At 40.6% G+C, this 20,618-nt stretch overlaps 1 protein-coding gene across 1 annotated transcript in view; it reads right to left on the reverse strand.

Moving 5' to 3' along the window:
- Nucleotides 1-6,663, reverse strand: part of GRB14 (growth factor receptor bound protein 14) — a 70,779-nt gene extending 64,116 nt beyond the window's left edge. Inside the window, exons 1-2 of the mRNA XM_064514861.1 lie at nt 6,518-6,663; nt 4,643-4,775 (exon numbers count right to left, since the gene is read on the reverse strand). Coding sequence (XP_064370931.1) covers nt 4,643-4,775; nt 6,518-6,663 — 279 coding nt within the window. The remainder of the gene's footprint in view (nt 1-4,642; nt 4,776-6,517) is intronic.
- Between the last annotated feature and the right edge of the window lie 13,955 nt (nt 6,664-20,618).

Here is a 20,618-nt window from a genome sequence, read left to right on the forward strand (position 1 = left end):
AAGATTATTTGTACAATTATGATCAAGTAGGTACGCTAGAAGACCTTGAACTACAGCTGTAACAAACATAAATGGCACTCCAACTATAACAGTCAATGCTCGGTATTAAGCATAAATTTTGAAGGATAAACATTTACAGAAATGTCTGCACTATGCCATAAAGGTCTTCTCAGTTCTTCTTTGACAAAGAGCTTTACATTAAAATCTTTGTTAAGGCAAGAAGAGAAGTTCCACTACAATCAAATATGTATTTCGGGTTTCCTTATACAACTGATTTCCTGGAAAGAACACTGTGGGAGTATATTTAGATTTTAAATGATAAAAATATCTACTTGTTTAGAACATCACCAAAGACAAAAAAGCAAAGATAACATTCCAAAGAGTTGAGTGTTCTTCACCTTGAGATTCACTTGAGATTTATTTTTGCACTTCTAATTGGATTTAAAGAAACAAGGCACTAATTACCTTGAACTACTTTTGTAGTGAAACATTTTTTGGCTAATCCTTGAGCATGGAAAGTACTGTCACTCCAGTGCAAATGATTCTTGCTTCATTATCATGAAAACTGTTAAAAACTAAGCTTTAAAAACTACAATAACCTGTATGTAGTTCATTTGACTAAAGAAAATGGAAGCTATACTAAAGAAAATTAGAGTCTGTTCTCTGACAATTAGCATATTATTCCACTAATATCCATTTTGTTAGTAATTAGAGACAAAAGTACTAGTTACTCATTTTATAAATTAAAACAATGCACTAAGCATTTTATATATTCAGTTCTTTGTCACTTCTTTGAGAACACAAACACCAAAACATAATTGTATTTTCCACACATGAGTTCACATACTACATTTAACAACAGCAAGTGATTGATTCTTCAGCGAAAGGCAACATTTCCCATCATGCAGCTGCTTGACTGCACAGTGTTGGACATGAGGGGAACTTTTGGGGGACTTTTCAGATATAAATCTTTCATCCTGGAGCATATAATCCAGTTTATCTGAATATCCATAAGTATAATATTATTTATGCCAAAAGTACCCAATCCCCCTACATTTCTTCCAAGAATATTGAACTTGATGATTTCTTACAGAATGAATTATACAATCCACAAAGTGGAGAAAATTAAATATATAAGCCCACTCCCCTTTGTGATACTTCTCCAAGTTCCACCTTCCTGAACATGGGTGTGATACTGTAACATGAGCTCCAGTGGATCACCTCCATGAAACGTCCATTGGGAACAAGTCAGTTGAGCTGCAAGTCTGCACACTCTCAATATGCTCACTGCTTACTTCTTCTTTCCCTTCTCCCAGCTCCCAGTGCTCCCTCTAGGAGAACAAAACTTGTCATTATACTGACTCCATACTATAACTTCTCATTTTCATCCCCATAATTTCCCCCCACCTCCTTTTATTAAATTAAAAAAAACAAACAGTCAAGGCTGCCTCTTACACAAAAGTTTGTTCAAATCACTAGTTCCATGTTAGGATTATGAGTCTGTGAGGATGTAACACAAAACTTTTCTGAGCTGCAGGAGGAAAAAGGAGACTGACAGCTGTGTTGATGAGGCAAACAGAGCAATGTTCAGACACTGATGTCCTACTTCCCAAGTACAGAGGCAACTGACTATTCTGCCACATGGTCTACCAAGTGGCTTTTATAAACTCATTTCCAGTAAGCTGGCCCCATAAACAGACATCCTGTTCAAACAGCATGTTCAGTGTTTCAAGAGGCTTATGATAAAAGATCATCAGAAGACAGTAAGAACTTCGGCTTAGAAAACCAAGAGTTCAAAATACTGTTAATATTCTACTCAGAAAAAGGTACTGAAGTAAGATCTTCAGCCTTTCAGACATCACAAGTGCCATGAATATGAGCAGTAATGTCACAGATAGAAGGTACCTATTTCTGACAATTTATTTTTTTCCTGGAAGCAGAAAAGTTTTCTGTAGATAAAAATAAAACAGAAGAGGCAAAACTTTTTTGTTTCTTTTAGAAACACCTATCTTGATAATAATTATCTACTGGGCACTGTATTTAATAGAAACTCATTCTGTAATTTTTTTTTTTATTATGCCTGAAGTTAAAAGCACAACAGAAAAAGAAACTAAATCAAAAAGAAAGCACTCTAGAAGAGCCTTTGAAAACATATGCAGATCATCAAAAATGCAGCACAAAAAAATTCTGGCAGCTGTCAACACTCTTTTAAAAAAAAAAAAAAGGAAAAAAGAGTGCTTAAGTATAGCTTGTTTCTCTTAAGAGTTAAGAAATTATCAAACTGCAACAGTAATATCCATTACCTTCGGGGTTATATTCAAAGAAGGGTTTGTATATGGATTAGGTATTTGCAGACAGACCTCATACAAAGTAAGCAAAACAAGAACGTACCATGGAGATACCTCATTTCCAAGCAGAGCCTCCATAGCCAACTATGGGAAGTCATAGCCAGATTCCTCCCCTTCTTTGCATACCTGCTTAACATTCCCTCATTCTCCTTTTTAAACCTAAGTAATTTTACAAAAACATTAGAGGACTTAAACCTGATATTAAAACATACAAGTTTGGCTCAGACCATTAAGCCCATTTCACCTTAATCCTTAATAACTTTAAGAACAAAAGAACAGCCATGCTGACTCTGACAAAGGATCTACCTAGCCCGCTACCATGTCTCCAGCAGTGGCCATAAACAGCTAGGAAAAAGACTTTAGGGCAAAAAACACGGTCCTGTTAAAATGCCTCCTGAAAATAACAGAAAGACCCCTCGCAATTTTTTCTGGTCTCTGCAAACTGGATCAGGCCCTCTATTGATACTATTATTACTTCAGTTCACTTCAGTAGGTGAAACAGTTTTTCTTAAACTAACTTTGATCCTGCTTTTACTGAAGAGCACCACATTCTTTAACAGAAAACCAGAAGAAATGGAAGGATTGGGAGCAGAAGTTGTCACAGAGGGTAGAACAAGAGCCTTTATTAAGACACAGAAGTGAAATCAGTGAAGCTACAAACTTTAGCTTCTTCTGAGAGACTGAAGCTTACAGTTAGCTGACTTAACTGATCAAATCAGTCAGTGATTTTAAACACAATGGACCATAAAAGCAAAGAGTTGACATTCGTGTGTTAAATCATGCTTGGGAAATTTGTTCTCCAGTTGCAAGCATGAAGATTAAAACAGTAAGTGCAATTCAAACAAGCAAAATAAGTAATTTAAACTAATTTTAAAATGTGACTGCTAGCCCTTAGGTTTGCAAAGATTATGTTACCAATTCAGTGTTTTCCCTGCCCCTGAAGAAAGATAATCAATACTTCTACCTTCCCTAAGCATGAAATTAGCATGATTCTACTCCACTGCATTAGCAGAGTTCAGATACAAACTGACCAGAATTACTTCAAATTAGTTTTGCTGGAAAGATCTAAAAACAGTAATAGTCCAGAAAGACACCATAGCTATTTTTAGAGACTATGCAAAATATAGCAAAGTAGAAAGACACCATAGCTATTTTTAGAGACTATGCAAAATATAGCAAAGTAGAAGGCTTAACTTAGTGGAGTTTTCCAAATAGGTACCTTTTTCCACAGGAAGGGGGGGGGGGGGGAAATCCTCACTAATGTACCCACCTAGAAATTTGCTAATAAAGCCGCTAGCATCTATTCTTTATAGCAGGTGCAGAAGAACAGCCATAGCTCATCAGATTCAGAAAAGTTAATGCAACTGCAAGAAACTTCAGCTTCCACACAATTTCTGGATGCAAATCTAAACACTGAAGAAGCAGCAGCACTGTAAGTTCTTACACCTCCAATATCACATTTAAAACTGTTTAAACACAGATCTCGCAGACCACCAGAAAAAAGAATGTGAAGGAGGTAGTACCCTTAATCCCACATGTGTTCCTTGTCAAAATTCTTTACAGGCTCAAAAAAGAAAAGAGAAATGAGACAGGTCAGCTTTTAAGGAGTGAAACAGATCTTCAAGAACAGTAATTTCCATTAATTGGAAACTTGCCCTTTTTAACCTCTACCCCTGCTCAGGACAATGAACACACTGCATGTGAACAGAACTAAGAAAGAATACTGCTAAGCCTGTCTTTCCATTCAGAATTTCCCTTGGCTTATAGTTGAATATATTTATTGTTTATATTTCATATAAACATAGTAACATCAGCTGTAGACCTATATACACACATGCATACAAAATACAGCATCTGCTCCTTACCCAATAATTTCTTTTTTCTTCAACTGTACTAGCAAAATTAGATCTTCACATAAAAGCAGCTGCTTGCTGACCGTTAAAACCTTCTGTGCAATAGCACCGATGACAATAATTGGAGGTGGGAAGGAAGGGAAGAAAGATACATTAATTTTTCATCTAAGGATGCAAGGTACTGCCTGCCTGTGGTTCCACTTCATCAGAACAAGTTATACAGTCACATGTAGACTCTCTGAAAGAACAGTCACATCTTTAGTCACAGATTTCAAAACCTCATCTTCCATCACTACTGACGATCTACAGAGAAAATTTCACCCAATAATGGAAATAAGGTATATTTTTATTAGAAAAATATTTTAATAGGTAACTGAGGCTTTCATCAGGCCTTCGTGAAACCAGTTTAGTATTTTTCAAATAATAATTTAGAAATCTTACCTGTTTTTTTCTTGAAGTTGCCTTGGGCAACAGGCTGGCTGACAAAACTGATGCAAATGGAGAGCAACACAGCTCAGGAAAAGGATTTGGAATTGACGGGATCTCCAAAATATTGGCATCTTTCTTTTTTCTCCTATTTCAACAAAATACATCAAATAGCAAGTTATAATTACAACTGCTGTTAAAATTGCAATAACCAACTATAATGCACTAATACCACAATACTTGCCGGTTGCAGCAATTAGATTTTTGTGCAGTTATTTTTTTAATCAGTAGCCTGAATCTATTAACACACGGTGCTTAATACTACTTGAAAGCAATCCAAATATTCAGCTCTGGATATAAAGTTGTTTGAATATGTGCAAGTCTTTGCAGAGTAAGAGCATGGATATATTTATATTGGCTCTCAAAGACATTAGTAAATATTTTGTTGCCCCTCTGTTCAAACCAGTTCCTGTGTATGCATATTACAACAGTGGATGCATATGATTTTTCAGGAATGCTTCCCAAATACATCACAGCTGTATGTTAATCAAATGCACACTCTCCCCTCCCCCCGAATCAGGAGTCAAAGTGATCGACAAGCCAAAACAGTGCAAAGCAATCCACTCATTTATCTCTTTAATTGCTTTTGTACTTGACCTTCCATAGCTGCTTTATTAAATAAAGGTCTCAGTATAAGATGTCTGCAGCGACTTAAATCTGTGTTGCAAATATTACGAAGCAGCATTTGCACGAGTTCTGAAGATAATCACCACCGTATTTGCTAAAGAGCTCAGTTAGGCACTGTTTTAAAATACCATATTAATAATGTGGTCGTTTTGGATGCTGTGTACATTACAGTGCACAATTTTCTCATATGTAGAATATAAAACAGCACTTTGTCTACTGGATTTCATTTAGGGAGCAGCACCCAAAACACCTCAAGTATTTCAGTCGGCCAAAATACTTTTAATTTTTTCTCCATGTGTGAGCTGATGGCTCCAAGGTTAACATTTAACTTTATTACCTTCATCATTGTCATTCTAGGTTTCACATGCTAATTGGTATGCTAAAAGTGTTGAAACCTCAGAGTAAGGTAATGATGCAGAAGGAAGCTGCTTTTCCTCCTGGAAATCCTCACCGAACATCCATTTGAGGAGAAATTTAGTGTTGAGGAGGAGTGAAAAATACTGCGTGCAGCATTTTAACGTTTCCTAAACTTCAGTCTACCAAAACTGATCAGGCACTTCATACAAAGCCTAGCTCACAGCTTCCTTCACTAAAAAAAGCCAACCACTACCTTTAAGAATAGCCTAACAGGTAAGGGAGATGGCACACAGCGGTCACGGCAGCACCGCTGACGGCGCCGCAGCTTAGCTGACAAGCGCTGCAGGAAAGCCCTGCACTAGGCAGCGGCGCAGCTTGACAAGGTCGGACAGGCAACATCGTCTCTTTTCCCTCAAACTGGGAAACCACTAAAAAAATGAAAAGGTGGAAGGAAAAAAAAAAAAAGCGAGGCACATCCGCAACAGCAGATGTTCCACATAAAACCCCCTCCACCGGCACCACTCCACGGAACAACTTTTTAACGTATTATTTAGGGGCTAAAAGCTTGGACCTAAACTTTCCTCCCCGCGCTGCGCCATGTGTTTCAACGCGAAGTTCATCACTTGCCGCCCCGCGAAACAACTTTTCGCCCCGGGCCGCCGCCGCCGCTCGCCGCTCCCGGCCCGGCCCCCGGCCCCGCCGCCGCCCCGGCGGGCCGCGGACCGCGCGCCCCCTCCCCGCAGCCGCCTTCGCGCCGCGCCGGCACCGAGCCCGCGGGGCGCCGTCGCGCACCTCGACGGCAGCGCAGGGCGCCGTCGCGGGCGGCCGCCCCCGCTCGGGCCTTACCTGTCGGGCGGCGGCAGGGCCCCCCCGGGCGGCTGGGCGGCGGGCGGCGCCGGGCGGGGGCAGCGCGCCGCGCCCTGGGGGCCGCCGCCCGCCGGCTCCGCCGCCCGCCCCGCGCCGCGCGCCGCCCCGGGCACCGGCGCGGCCATCGGCGGCGGCCAAGTGCCGGCTGCGCGGGAGCCCGCACGGGAGGCACGGCGCTGCCGGGCGGAGGCTGCTCGCGCTCCCGCTGCGGAGGAGGGGGGAGGCGGCGGGGAGGGCGTAAGCGCCGCCCGGGCGGCGAGCGGCACCGAGCGCCTTCCCGGCGCACGTGCGCGGGCGGCGGGGGCGGGCGGCCGCCGAGCCCGCCGGCTCCGCGCTGCCTCCCGGCGCCGCCGCCGGGCCGCGACGGCGAGGCAGCGCGGGGCGGGCGGGGGGCGAAGCCGCGGGCTCCCTCTGCCTCCGTCGGGCGGGGGGGGGGGAGGGGGCGACCTCGTCGCCCCGCGTCCTCGCAGCAGGGCGCCGCGGCGGCCCCTCGCCGCCCGCCCGAGCAGGTGGCCGGCCCCGGGGCGCCCTCCTGCGCCCGCGCCTGGGGCGGCGGCACCGGCCCGCCTGGGGCGTCGCGCCGGCTGCGCGGGCGGCCCGGGGCTGCCCGAGGGGCGCGCGCCGCCCTTCCGCCCCTCCCAGGCGGCTCGCGCAGCAGGCCGTAACGGCTGTAACGGCCTGCGCGGCCCTGAGCCCCGGCGAGGAGAGGTAACGTTTCCCTCTCCCTGCGCATCTCTTACCCTGTGGAGCACCGCGCACAGCAAGAGGGGCACCCGCAGCTTTCTGAGCGCCTTACCAATCATTAGCTAAGCTGCCCAATCCCTCCATGCGACCGGGAATTTATGTTTATGCCCTGGAGAAATAAGGAATGAACAAAGCTATGGGGGGAAGAAAATAAATAAGAGCTGTGTGCCAAACGCCCAGCTTGTGGAGGCGCTGGGCTGCCAGCGCAGCCAGGGCCTGGGCGCGCAGCTGCCACCGGACCGGCAGGCGCGGAGGTTCACGGCACTTCGGCCTCCTCCGCGCAGCCCGCGCCATGGTGCTGCCCGGGCGCGGGAGCCCGAGGTGCCGCGTGGCAGCTCCGCCGCTGTCCCTCCGCTCTCCATCCTGGTGCGAACGGCCAGTCACGGTAGGAAGGACAGTTACATGGCACCGAGCAGAGGGTGAAATCACGCGTGTCCCTGAATACAGTGCAAGTCAATGAGTTAAGCCTAGCCCAGCCCTTGGGGAACCCAGCCGTATGTAAACACCTTCTGACAGGACTCGTCGCGCTCAGAGACAGTAACTGAGATTTTAGGCTATCGAGAATACAAAATGTTTTGGGATAAATGTGTTTCGCTGTTTTCTTGAACCCACTGAAGAAATCCTCACACAGAAGCCAAAATTTCAATTATGGAGAAAGATTTTTCTAAAATAGAAGCAACACGCACGGTTTTAATTTTGGCTGAGTTACAGATGATTTTGCAGGACATTTATTTTCAATGAAAACTAAGGATTCCTTGTCCTCTAAACAGTTCATTCTCTGTTATGCTGACAGCTGAAGAGAGCGAGTTGATTAAGAATTCTTACAGAGACTGGCAAACATATCTGGAATTTTGTAGTGTCTCATGATTGATTAGATTTATTCGTTGCTTGCTAATAGCTATCTTTTTACACATTTGCACAGGCCAGACCACTGATTTTTGTCTAATTGATTCACTGGCATAAATCTGTCTTGTTAAACTTTCTTCAAAAGAATAGAAGGAAGGAAAAATGGTGTATGTGTTCTAGGTAGAAAACTATGGTGAGGAACAGACAAGAACCCTCAAGTGGCAATTGTATGCTGATATGGATCAGCATTAAAAAGTTCAGCCCTGAGAAGAAAATATATTTTGACTTTTCACCCAATCTGTGCAAATTGTTACATAGCGGTAACCTCACATATGTGGTACATTTTTATGTCTTTAGCTTAGTCATGTAATTGTTTTAAAATGGCAAGCAAGCAAAAACCACATTTAGTAGGAATACTAGCAAATAAATTAAGTACTTGTATGTTTCAACATAACTTTGCTAGGATTCTAATGAGTCATGACAGCAGAAGAGTCACTTGTAGGGAAGATCAACAAAATAATGAATGCCATTATAATTTCAGTTGAATGTGAAAATTAACAAATTTAAGAAAAGAATTGGCTTAAATTTTTTTTTTTTTTTGGACTTCTCATAGCCTGTCCTGATGCTTGTTGCTTACAGTGCCTTGTATGGGGGTTGCATTGTATCAGAAAACACAGTCAGAAAACTGAGACACAGAAAGACCTAAGTGATTGTTGCAGTGCAGCATAGGAAACTGCATATTTGAGAATGTGAAACTACCCGACTACCATCTCTCTCTTTTCAAACAACTGAAAGGGTAAGAAAGATTGACTGAGCTTGACTAGAGATACCTGAGAGCATTTGACCTGGACTCTGTTGAAGAGTAATCTTTTTAAACTCTCTTTGAACCAGTACAAGCTCTCAGTAGTCTCTGAACAATTACAAATTCTGGGATTAGAAGGATAGGGGATTTCTGATAAGTCCTGAAATCAAAGTATTTGTTGAACTGTTACTTGGCTTCCTTTTTATCTTGAATACACCTAAGCTGCCTAGACTGTTTTTTGATACTTGCTATGCTTCTGCAGCACCACAGGTCCTCATTCTAAGACTTACATTTTCCTAAAACTAAGTTTCTGGTCATTCTTCAATCCCCAGCTCAGTAGATTTGTTTTTTCTTTTAATTTAAAATCTTCATTGATCCTAGTCAGGCCCAGATGTTTATCAAGTAAAATTTAAAATACACATTAACAAAAAAAATCAACAGATTCAAGCTATTCAGTATGCACTGCACTTTCAGAAAAAATTAAGCTCTCCAGTTCTCAAAAGCCTGTGCATTATTTAGAACCACAGCATTTGATTAACGTGACAAGATTCTGCCTTTAATTAGAGTAAACTTTCACAGTTATTACTGACAAAATGAAGGTTTAAAAAATCCAAACTATCTCTGATTGTTCCTGAAAACCATGGTGGATGGGATTGTTTGATGTTTTATTTCATCCTTCCACACATCCACCCATATTTTAATCAAGGTGTTTTTGAAGAGGGTTTTGTACGTATAATGATTTGATCATAAAAAGCTTCACTATAATTTTTTAAAGATAGTTACACTAATAGAAATAATAACATATCTTTACATCATTTTATATCATAGTCACAATAACATAGAAAAGAATTATCACCACTGAAGTACTAGATAGAGCAAGGCACAGAAATAGTCAGTGTCTCCATTACAAGGCTATAACCAGCCCAAATCTTTTCTCTCCCAATTCAATATTTTCTCTAACAAGCACCCTAAAGTAAATTACATCAAATGTAATCACACAGAGGATCATCTTTAAAAAAAAAATTATGGTTTGTCCAGTAAAAAAGGCATGCCCCAAAATATAAAGGCTTGCATTTTATAGTTTACATGTATTTACTAAATCAATGTGCTTAGAATATGCTGAACACATTAACTTTCTTCATGGTCCCAACACAGTGAACATCATTGGTCCTCCTTGGGCATTTTGAAAAGCCAATTTTTAACTTTAAAAACTGACCCATCTGTTTGGGCAGTGCTTCAAGAAAGACAGATTTATCGTATGAACATTAGTAGAGATACACTAGCTAATTTCTTGGCAGTAGTGGATAACTCTTTGAAAATTATTTGCGGCTGGTTATTTTATGAGGAGTTCTGCGTATTAACATAGCTCACACTGAACATAAGTTTGGAATTACTGTTAAAATGTGTCTTTTATTGGAGACAGAAAAATTTCTGAGGAATTAAATTAGTACAGCCACTCTCAGTAGTTTCCAGAAGCTGCTATTCAACCTAATCTGAAGCTCCCTCTGCATGTATTTGCATAAACCACAGCACAGTACTACTGTGGTGCTTCCTGTGACTTAATTTTCCTCTTTTTCACTTGCTATCAAGAAGCAGACTGCACTAGTGTTTTCTGTTGTTTTTTGGGTTGGGTTTTGGATTTTTTTTTTCCCCTCAAAAAGCATGCATACTTTAGTGTACTTTCATAAGAAATGTGCATACAGGGATGGATGTTATAACTAGCTTTGACAACAGTGATTGCTATTTCCATAGCAAGTTTTGTGATTCTCTGTGAAAGCTTTGTCCTCAGACCGGAACGTCTGCCTGCTGGAATTTTCCCTTGGACTTTAATAGAAAAACAGAATGAAATTCTGTGCAGGGTTTTGAGAATAAGAGTGATACTCTTTGAGCCAATCAAATCAAAACAAGAGCTTATGATTTCTGAAAGGGGTCTTTGTAGCTAAAAACAAATAATTAGGTTCAGTGTAGGGTTGACTGGGTGGCATGTAAGGTCTGTGAGATGCAGGTCAGGCAGTGTGAGATACTGGCTCCTGCTGCCTCAAAGGCTGTATGAACTCGATCATTCGACAGCATCTATAATGAACTGTATATTGGGTGATGTGATCTGCATTGGCCAACCTTGAACTTCTTTAGGGCATAAAGTTCATTCCTGATGACAGAGAACTACTGTAGTCCAGGGTGAATATTTATGGATAGATTATGGACATATGTATGGATTAATCAATGCCTAGGTCTTCATCTAATGGGGCTAAATCTACTAGACCAGAGGCAGTCTTCTGATGGATGAACTGCACGTTGCTGTGGTTATTTGTGGAAGTTCATTGCCAAGTCTTAGGGAATTTGAACTGACTTAACAGTGTCAAATATTTGTAATGATGGTATTGTAGCGGAGGGAAATTAATGCATTTCCCTGCTCTTGCTACACTTGGTCTGCACTCAGCTGAAGTCACTTGCACTCAGTCCTGATAAAGCTATCATAAAGTCATAGAGAAACATTGAAGGTAATACTGAGTGTGTAAGTCACCAGAATACTTACACTTGTGCACAAGCACCATTAGATCCAACAGTGTGTCATTCTTCTCTAGTCCCAGCATTTTTAGGTAGTTCAAACGCAACAAGCTTCCATGAATCCAACTTAGTCCCTTGTAAATATTTGTGATAATTAATGCTTTATCAGTTACTCCAAAATAACTAAGATGAAGAGTGGATAACTTGAAACATCACGTCACTGATAAAATATCTCATTAAATTAAAACATGTGATGTTTCACAACAGCAGGGAACTGCTGATACCTTTTGCCACCGTTTTTATGGAACACCACCAAAGAATATCATACAAAGAACATCGTTCAGAATATTGCACGCAAACATATCATTATTATGGAGGGGAGAGTGTAGGTGACTGCGCCATCCAGTGCTCCCTGTGTTCATCCAGAACATAGAAGTTCAGTTTCCATAATATGTGAGCCGTTGTGAAGACAGATTCAAGATCCTTTTACATGAGTCATTTTGTGCAGGGGAGAACAAAATACAAAAGTTAAGAAAACAAGGAATGTAGAGTGAAAATGAGACTTCACAAACTCAGCCATGCCACTCGTAAGTCTCAGTCCTTTCTGAGCTGCCGCAGAGGGTGCCAAAGCAGTAGTCTCGTAACAGAGCACAGTAAGAGTCTCCTGATATGAGCAAAGAGGAAGGCAGATGTGAAGTTATTTTGGGAAAAGGTAAACAACATATCTGGTCAGACCCCAGTAAGATAGGATTCCACTTTTGTTACCAACAGGTATCTGCCTGAGACAGTGTAAAGTTGACAAATGAAATTTAAAGACAAAATGAATTTTGTATTTTGAAAAATTGATCTAGAGCAATTCAGTTGCCTAAACATAGGCATCTAGTACCAGTTTAGACACCCTAAAGAAGGGCATGCATTTCCTGTTGGTCCAGCATATTATCTGACAGCCCAGAGTGGATGGTTCAGATATCCTTGGACATTAAAATGGCACTGTACTTAAGTGCCAGAATTTCTTCTTTGCTTCTGTAACATGCAGCTCACAATAAACTTTCAGTGACTTTACAAAACAAAATTAAAGTCTGATAACTTCAGACGCATTGCATTGCAAATTTGGGGGTTTGTAGCTTTCATTATTTCAGATCTAAGAAGACAGGAAGTAATCCCTCCATATATTTTTTCTCTAATTCTGGGAAAAATTATAATAAAATTAAAATCTGATTGTATACAAGTCTGCATACACGTGAGGGGAAGATGAATTTTTCTCTTCTGAAATCACTAGAATAACAGCCCATATTTTCACCCCCAAACTTGGACTGGCCCTGATGCAACAAAGCAATTTCCAAATCAGGCTACCTGTGCATATGAAATGTTGAATGCCTTGAAAAATGGGCTCTGAAATGGAAAGCGCCAGTGAACCCTAATGATGGAGTCATAATGTTCCTCCCAAATAACGGAAAGTAAAACAAACAAAGGCTTATCTGGCCAGATGGAATTCCTAAGGTACTACCACCATGAGATAACGTATCTGCCACCATTTTAATACATCACCTTTTAGGACATTTAGTACTCTTTGGAATGAATTAATCCTGCAGAGTTCACACAGAGAAAGGGCATTTGCTCCTTCTCAAGAGTTTTTCCAAGAAATCTATATCCAGGGAATGCAGTATTCAATAAACCTTTGAAAAAGCAACCTATTGTTCATATTTTAAAAGCATAGTGCTGACTACTTGGAAGTTATTATATTAAAAGGTTATTAATGCAAATGTCTGTAATTCAGGAACCCTTTCTAACTAACAATGACAATCTCAGCACTTATTATGAACCTAATTACCACAACATCAGTGCACCTAACATTTTAATGTATTTATTCCCTTCATACGGATGAGTAAATGTTTGCATCTTTATGTGCCTGAATGTCTTTGAAAATTAACCCTACATGGGTATTCAGAATACTTAGCTCTAGACATTAGACCAAGCTGGATTAGTGATTTAACATAAAGGCCCCACATTTCCATGAAGAGAGATGGAAGACTCTAGAGGTCAGCTAAAAACACATATGGCTTTCAGTGCTGAGAACTGTCCCAGAAGAACTTGTCTTTGTTTCCTCTGACTACATGGGAAACCTAGGGAGAACTGCCTTCTGACTTAAGTATCTCAGTTAGATGTCGAAAATTAGACAATGCAATTAATTTGCTAAGTGATTTTCTCAAGATCTAATGGAATTTGTGGCTGAGCAAGAAATGTAAACTCTGAGTCCAAAATTAGTACTCTAACAATCAGGCCATCCTTCTTTGCAGCTATAATGAAGGTTCCTTGCTTCTAAAAATAAAACAGATAAAAGATATTAATACTGAAGTACTCCTGACAATGAGTCAGCTTTAAATCTGGCCCAAAATGTGATTTATTCTCCTATGACGTGGAGAAAAAGTGTACCTTTTCCTTTGATTTCATGTTTATTAAAGCTGTGCTGTGAAGTCATTTAGTAGCCACTCCATTTTAAAAGTGATTTTTTTCTAATACTGCTGATTTTACCACGAGAAATAGAATGATTTCATAAGACTGACCATTCAAATCTAAGACTGAACCTTTCCAGTCCACTTTTATATATTTATGAAGGCGACATTAAACAAGACATGAATAATAACATACAACATAGTTCCAGACAATTGTCTTTCTCACAGTGGCACTCTAAACTTTATTTTAAAAAGTCTTACAAAAATTTTCCCTTGGGATGAAGAATTGAAAAAGATGCTGGCTACTGAACAAGTTCATAAATAATTTGCACCTGATTTCAAAGAAATTTAACATCCAATATATCTGAAGCATATAGAAAGCAGGAGTACAAAGATCACCTCTAAAATTAGGGAGATTATTATAGCCACTCTACCCTTTCAAATTCAACCTTTAATGTCCTCCTTCAATTGTGTGAATTTAGCTCAATCCATTGTACTTGTTTGAGAATTCTGAGATGAGAAATCAACTCATGCATTTTTTTTTACATTCTTTGACCTTACTTTTTAAAATAATAGCAATGTATTTTTCAGACTTCTAACTTACTTGAACTTCCATGCTATTATCCAAGAAGAACCATTGAACTGATAAATTCTCTCTTCATAAAGAAATTCCAGGTATTTATAAAGCCATGTTAGACTCAAAAGTTGGCATTCTTTCTCGTTACTAGATTTTCTGTACTACTAGATCACTCAAGATTACATACCCATTCCACATAAAGAAGAGGCACACAGTCACACTTCTGTCAAATTAGCCACAGAACATGATAAAGACGTGGGAGGAAAGACTATCTGATCCAGCAGAAAGCCTGATGGTAAAAACTGAAGCCACCAAAAAAAAATCTCTTAACAAATTTGAACCAACAAAGTAAGTTTCAGAGCTCTGCATCCTGTGGCTGTGGCAACTGTGGTCAAGTCCCCAAGCCAGCTTTAGCATGTTGTCAAGCCAGGGCCTCAGAGCCATACCAAGCTGCTAGGAAAGAAAGAAATCTCGCTAAAGCCAGGTTGTGTCATTAAAGGATACATGAAACTCCCTGGTTGCTACAATATCTATGATACTTCGTCTGAGTGTCAGATCATGCCTTAACTCAATTCCAGTTTGCATTCTGCCAACCTGTGTGGTTGTAGTTAGAGAAGTTGTTTTGTACTGTACCTAGAAGTAGCCCATTGCTTGTTGCAGTCAGACCAAATGTAATTCCAGTTCAGCAGTTGGTGAAGCAAGTTGAATTTTTGCATAGGCCAGGTTCTGTTTCATTGCAACTTAAATTTAGGCAAAAATGGATGTCAATTTCCACAATGTCATCAGTTTCTGTGGGGAATAAGAGGCCCCCAAACATTCAACTTTCAAAGTAGCTTTAAAAGAAAGGTGTATTCCAATCTCTTTTACTAGCCCAGTCTCTTCAGAACATTTTTCCTTTTGTTTATTTGAAAGGAAAACCCAGCGTTAAGTGATTTGTTAAGACTTTAAAAACCCATTCAATTTTCTACAAGATAGTTTGGCTGGCTCTCAAGGAAGAATGTAGGCTTCTATTATAACATATTGGGAGCTTTTAAAACCAAAGCAATTCATAATAAATTTATTCAAATTGACACATTTCTAGTTACAATGTCTTCATTATTTCTTCAGAGTTATGAAACATGAACTATATCACTATAACCACACCACCAGTCAAAGAAACCTATTTTACTGTGAATTCTGTTTGTACAGTCATCATGTAACTCAAGGCATACATTCGATTATTTTCTTGTACTATTTCTTATATTAGTGTTATTCCAAAGACTACATCTGGACTCATTACATCTAATTAAAAAAAATATTATTACATGACAAGCTTAGAAATATATATATAGCTACATAACAAATTAGAAGTAATTACACCACTAAAATGAGTTAAGCATATATGGAAGTGTATTTCAGATTTTCTTTTTTATTTTTATATATATATATATAATACATATAAAATATTTATATATCAAACACATTCTGTTTTTGGTAGTGTATGCATGTTTTCATCATAGCCAGCAAACTAGCCAATATTTTACTAAATTCAAATTAAAGCTGAATTAAATTAACACAGCATAAAATTCCTGATTCAGGAGAATGGAATCATTAAAATGATCAACACAAACCAAGAAAAGGACTTTTTAAAACAAAATGAAAGGGTTTTCCATCAGTATCTTTCCTCTCTTCTACTTCATTTATTAAATTCTTCTAATAAGAATGAAGTGAATCATAATTAAAAAAAAAAAAAAAGAATCTGATAGCCTCTTTTACAGCTTCTTAGTATGGAAAGATTTTTTTTCCTCTCTCACTTTGCTGTCAGAAATGAAAGCCTGAGCTGCAATTGTTAAAGGTCTGAATTTGCATTTTTCAGCAATCTAGAGAAATGAGAGCTGCTATTGTTATGATCATCATCATTAGAGAGTTCTTTGTCTACAGATGTAGCAAAGTTGTTGGTCAGCTGTTTACTAGATGCCTTTGAAGTTAGCAGATAATCTTATAGGATCCTGATCAAAAAAAGCAGCAAATTAATATGTTAACTTTATATACTCACAGGGAATAAATATTTCCTCTGTAAACTTGACTGGATGCAGTGCCTGGTTCATTCTTTATGAATAGCTACTGCAGAAAATTTGCAGAAGCTAAAAATACAGCAATAATTTTTTTTAAATAGCTGATATGACTTTGTCTCCAAACCCTGTTTTCTCCCCTTCCCCCCCGCCTTGTTGAGACAGCTGGACTAGACACCCTATCAGAATGAAAAACTTGCCTAAGCCAAGACCTCTCAAGCTCACTATAATCTGAGCAGCTATTTGGAGGAGAAAAAGGCAGAAAGACTCTTGATAAGACCTTACGGGCCTGAAGTACCAGTGACAAGTACCAGCCTGAGAGAGTCTAGAGAGTGTGAGATCTCTTCTAGAATAGTAGGAGAGCGTATCTTCTCTGTCAAAAATCAGTCCAGTTCAGATAGTTGTTCAGGTAACTGAGCTGATTGAATAAAACGGGCAACCCTGACCTTTTTCTGTGAATGAGTCTTTGCAGAAAGATACCTTAGAACATCTCCAAAGCCAGCTCAAGCAAAGGCCACTGAACGGATGTGTCAGGAGCTTATCTGACAAGAAATGTGAAAGCCAAATGGACATGTGCTGTTGCTAGGGGGATTTGAATTGTATTTGTTTTATTTCCAGTTTTCCCATACAAAGTGGATTTACTTGTATTATTTTTACTGTGATCAGATACCCGCATGGCCCCAGTCGTGATGTAGAGCCAGTCTGGAAAGATGTAGTCTCACCTAGGTTCCTTTGGTAAGTCTGTGCCCTGTTTCAGTCCAAATTCTGTTGCTGCAGCAATTACTATGGAAGACTTTAGTGGAGACCTTCAGCTAGAGATACTCCTCTTGCTGCTATTAGCCTTTCACAGAGCCTTTATCTCAGGGCGCAGGCAGCCAACTGCCCATTTTCAGAGTATTACAAGGTAGACCAGGAGAGATGGGCCCTCAGGCTTTTGTAGTACTTTGGAAACAAGGCAAGATTATCTTCATCTGCACAGGCTGCCAGATGATCACTCTGAGGGGATAGGTGTTGGCTTCCTTGTCCTATATGGGATATCAGATATAAGCTCAGACAGGTTTTGGGAGAACAGATCGAAGACTGAATGAAAAGACAGTGTCTGCATTTGGGGTATATTCCCTCCCCACCCTTTCAGCTACCCCTGTCAGACCGGTGGCATGGTAAACCAGTGGCACGGTCACACTTTTAGAGCTCTTGGTCCAGTTTGCTGTGCTGTATGTGTGGTGCAGGTGAGTCACAGATGGGCTAATACGGTCTCCCACATATACAAGAGGTGGTGTGGCACCACGGTGAGGCAGGCGTTCTGGAGAGCTCTCCCAAGCCTGCTGCGTGTATATGGGCAAGGTGTTCTGACCTGAGGCGCCCTCAGTGGAAGACTGCTTGGCAGCAATCGTACAGAGCAGGTGAGGTATTGCCCTTGTTTCCAGAGCTCAGGGAATTAATGCTTTTCCAATGTCCGGCTGCTGCATAACTAAGGGAAGAGAAATAATTTAACAGGTACTGTAATTTGTTTTCATACTAGGATTCCATTATTCAGGGAGTAATAGTGAAAATATATCAAATTGTTGACCCTTTGCAAACAGGCTTCAACATAAATTAATTGTTGTGTAAAAAAATGAATTTAATGTTTACAGTGCAATTTGTCACAGAAATGGAGGCTCAATTAGAGTCTCAATGATTTACTAAAGACGTTTTAAACATAATGTCCAAACAATGCTACATAAATTAAACATGATGTAATTGAGTGTAACACTAAGTGGCTCATCACTGTTGATTCATGTGGAAATCACAGAAATTTTACTGATCATTATGCATTCATTCAGTATTAATGTAGATACCATATGTGCTTCCATAGGGATTCTACTCTTACTCAGCGTTCATTAAGTTTTAATGTACCATTAAAAAGGCATCAAAAGATCCATCTAAAAATACCACCACAAAGGTAGTTCATTTAAAGAGAGTTAAACATGTTTCAATTTAACATTGAAATACAAAGTAAGTTAATAATCAGCAGAAATAATTCAGGAGAAAACACTGTTTAATTGCAAGTCAGACTACAAACAATACTTGAAAAAAAGGCAAATGGATTCTGCCTGTTCTAGATTTCTGGATAGTTGTATTCATAGGTAAAAGCGTTCGTCATGCAGATATATAGTTTTAATTTAACTGATGCTTTACAGTAATCTTCTGTATAGTGATTCAATGCAGTGAAAATATTATTACAGCCAGATTGCCCAATGCACTCTTTTCATTGAAGGGGGATGAGAGAACCATAGCAATATTAAAAACTTGCCCATGGCTCCCTATTTTTCACTTTTTTTCTCTGCTAGGCCTCACGTGCAACAGAGTTGCTAGCAAAAGAGTTGTCCAGCAATGAACTCTGACTTGTGTATCTCAATAACCACAGTGCTCTGGCTAGTCATCTTCCACTCATGGGTGTGCTTCCCATCACAGCCGAGTGTCAGAGCCCTGAGCACTTCCCCCCTCCTCTGCGGGTTTGGCTGCCTGCACTTGGGGCCAGGCTTTTATGGGTGATGGCCTTGGGCCAAGCACTTCCAGACAGCTCTGCAGGGACGCCACAGCCCGGGCTGAGCCCCTACTTCCCGGGCAGCTGCACTTAGGCTAAGGCTCCAGTGCTTGGCCCTCGCCAAGGTACAGCTCCCGCCGTGTTGCAGGCATACCTGTGCCTGGCCATGGACCCCGCTGGTCCAGACCCAGAGCTGCAGACAGACTTCCCAGCTTCACCTCCGACCTGCCTCATCCCTGTGGTGATCCAGATTCCTGGCTGAATGTGGCTGCTGTTTCCAGGCCTGCCCTGCTCCTCTCGCTCCAGTGCTGTGGGACAGGGCCCTGCCCTGCCGGCCACGTTACCGTGCTGGGTCCTGGCCTGCCGTACCCTAGGCAGCAGCCGGCCCATGCTGCTCCGGTGGGAGGTAGCATGAACGTTTGCTTGGCACGCTTTTCTTTGTTATTGTTAAGCTGCTTCATTTCTCATCTCTCGCTGTTAGAAAATTTATATATTTATGCCTTGATGATTTCCTGGGAAGACTGCTAATGGATGAATTAGATTAGATGAGCTATTCTAATCAAACATAGTATGTTGGTAGTGGATTTCAAAAGGTGGGTTATTGCCATCACTGAATGAAATAAGGTCAATAGAAATTTCCATCAGAAAACTGGATTGAAATTTCACATGTAGAGTAAAGCTTGTGCATTTTAGCTGCCAAAGTAATCTTATTATAAATTGAAACTAATGAACAATTATCACAGTAAATTGAGCAGCCTACGTATCATAGCCTCAAGTTTTTAAACTCTGTTCACTGGCCAGTTCAAAAGATCAGCTGTGAATCTGTGAATCAGATGTGATCATCTGATGAATAAATCATCATCTGATGATCTGTGAATAAATACAACTTAGCAAGGTTCTAGTTAGCTGGATATATGGTACTTTAGAACCATGACACACAAACTCCTCTCATAAATTGTTGATCTTGTACAGAAGATAGGTGTATCCTGCAGGTGGCTTACCATGACAAAAAGCCTTCTTTCATTATTTGCCCTGGAAAACGGGTTGTCAGCCCTCATCAAACAAAGAAAAGCCTCATGTGAAGGCTGTGCTGCGTGGGCTGACACTCCTGCCAAAGTAGAAAATTTACAGAACATGCCAAAAGGAGCAACAACCTGGAGAGAAACAAACAAACAAGCAAGGCAGATCTAAAAAATAAATCTGTGTAAGAGAAAATACCCTCCTCCCAAGATGTTGAGAAACAAAGCATGGGACATGCTCAGACCTACAGCTTTGTATTGATGAATCCTGATGACATCTAACAGATATAATGGCAAAAGCATACACATCTCAAACGCCAATGGTACAGCCACTCACTTTGTGTAAAGACATGAGTGGCGCAAAGAGCACAAATGGGGATCGATAAGTTAATGTCTCTTTCAGTAAAAGAATTGGGGAGGATAAAAATTAATGTAGCAAGTAGAAGCTCACAACAAACAGAAAAGCAGCAGTTCTTCGCACTGTGTGTCATTAAGCCAAAGAACCCTTTGCCATGCAGTACCATCACTGCTCAAAGTTTACAGGAGTTGAAAG

The sequence above is a fragment of the Dromaius novaehollandiae genome, chromosome 7 (assembly GCF_036370855.1).
Source record: "Dromaius novaehollandiae isolate bDroNov1 chromosome 7, bDroNov1.hap1, whole genome shotgun sequence".
NCBI classification, from domain to species: Eukaryota; Metazoa; Chordata; class Aves; order Casuariiformes; family Dromaiidae; genus Dromaius; species Dromaius novaehollandiae.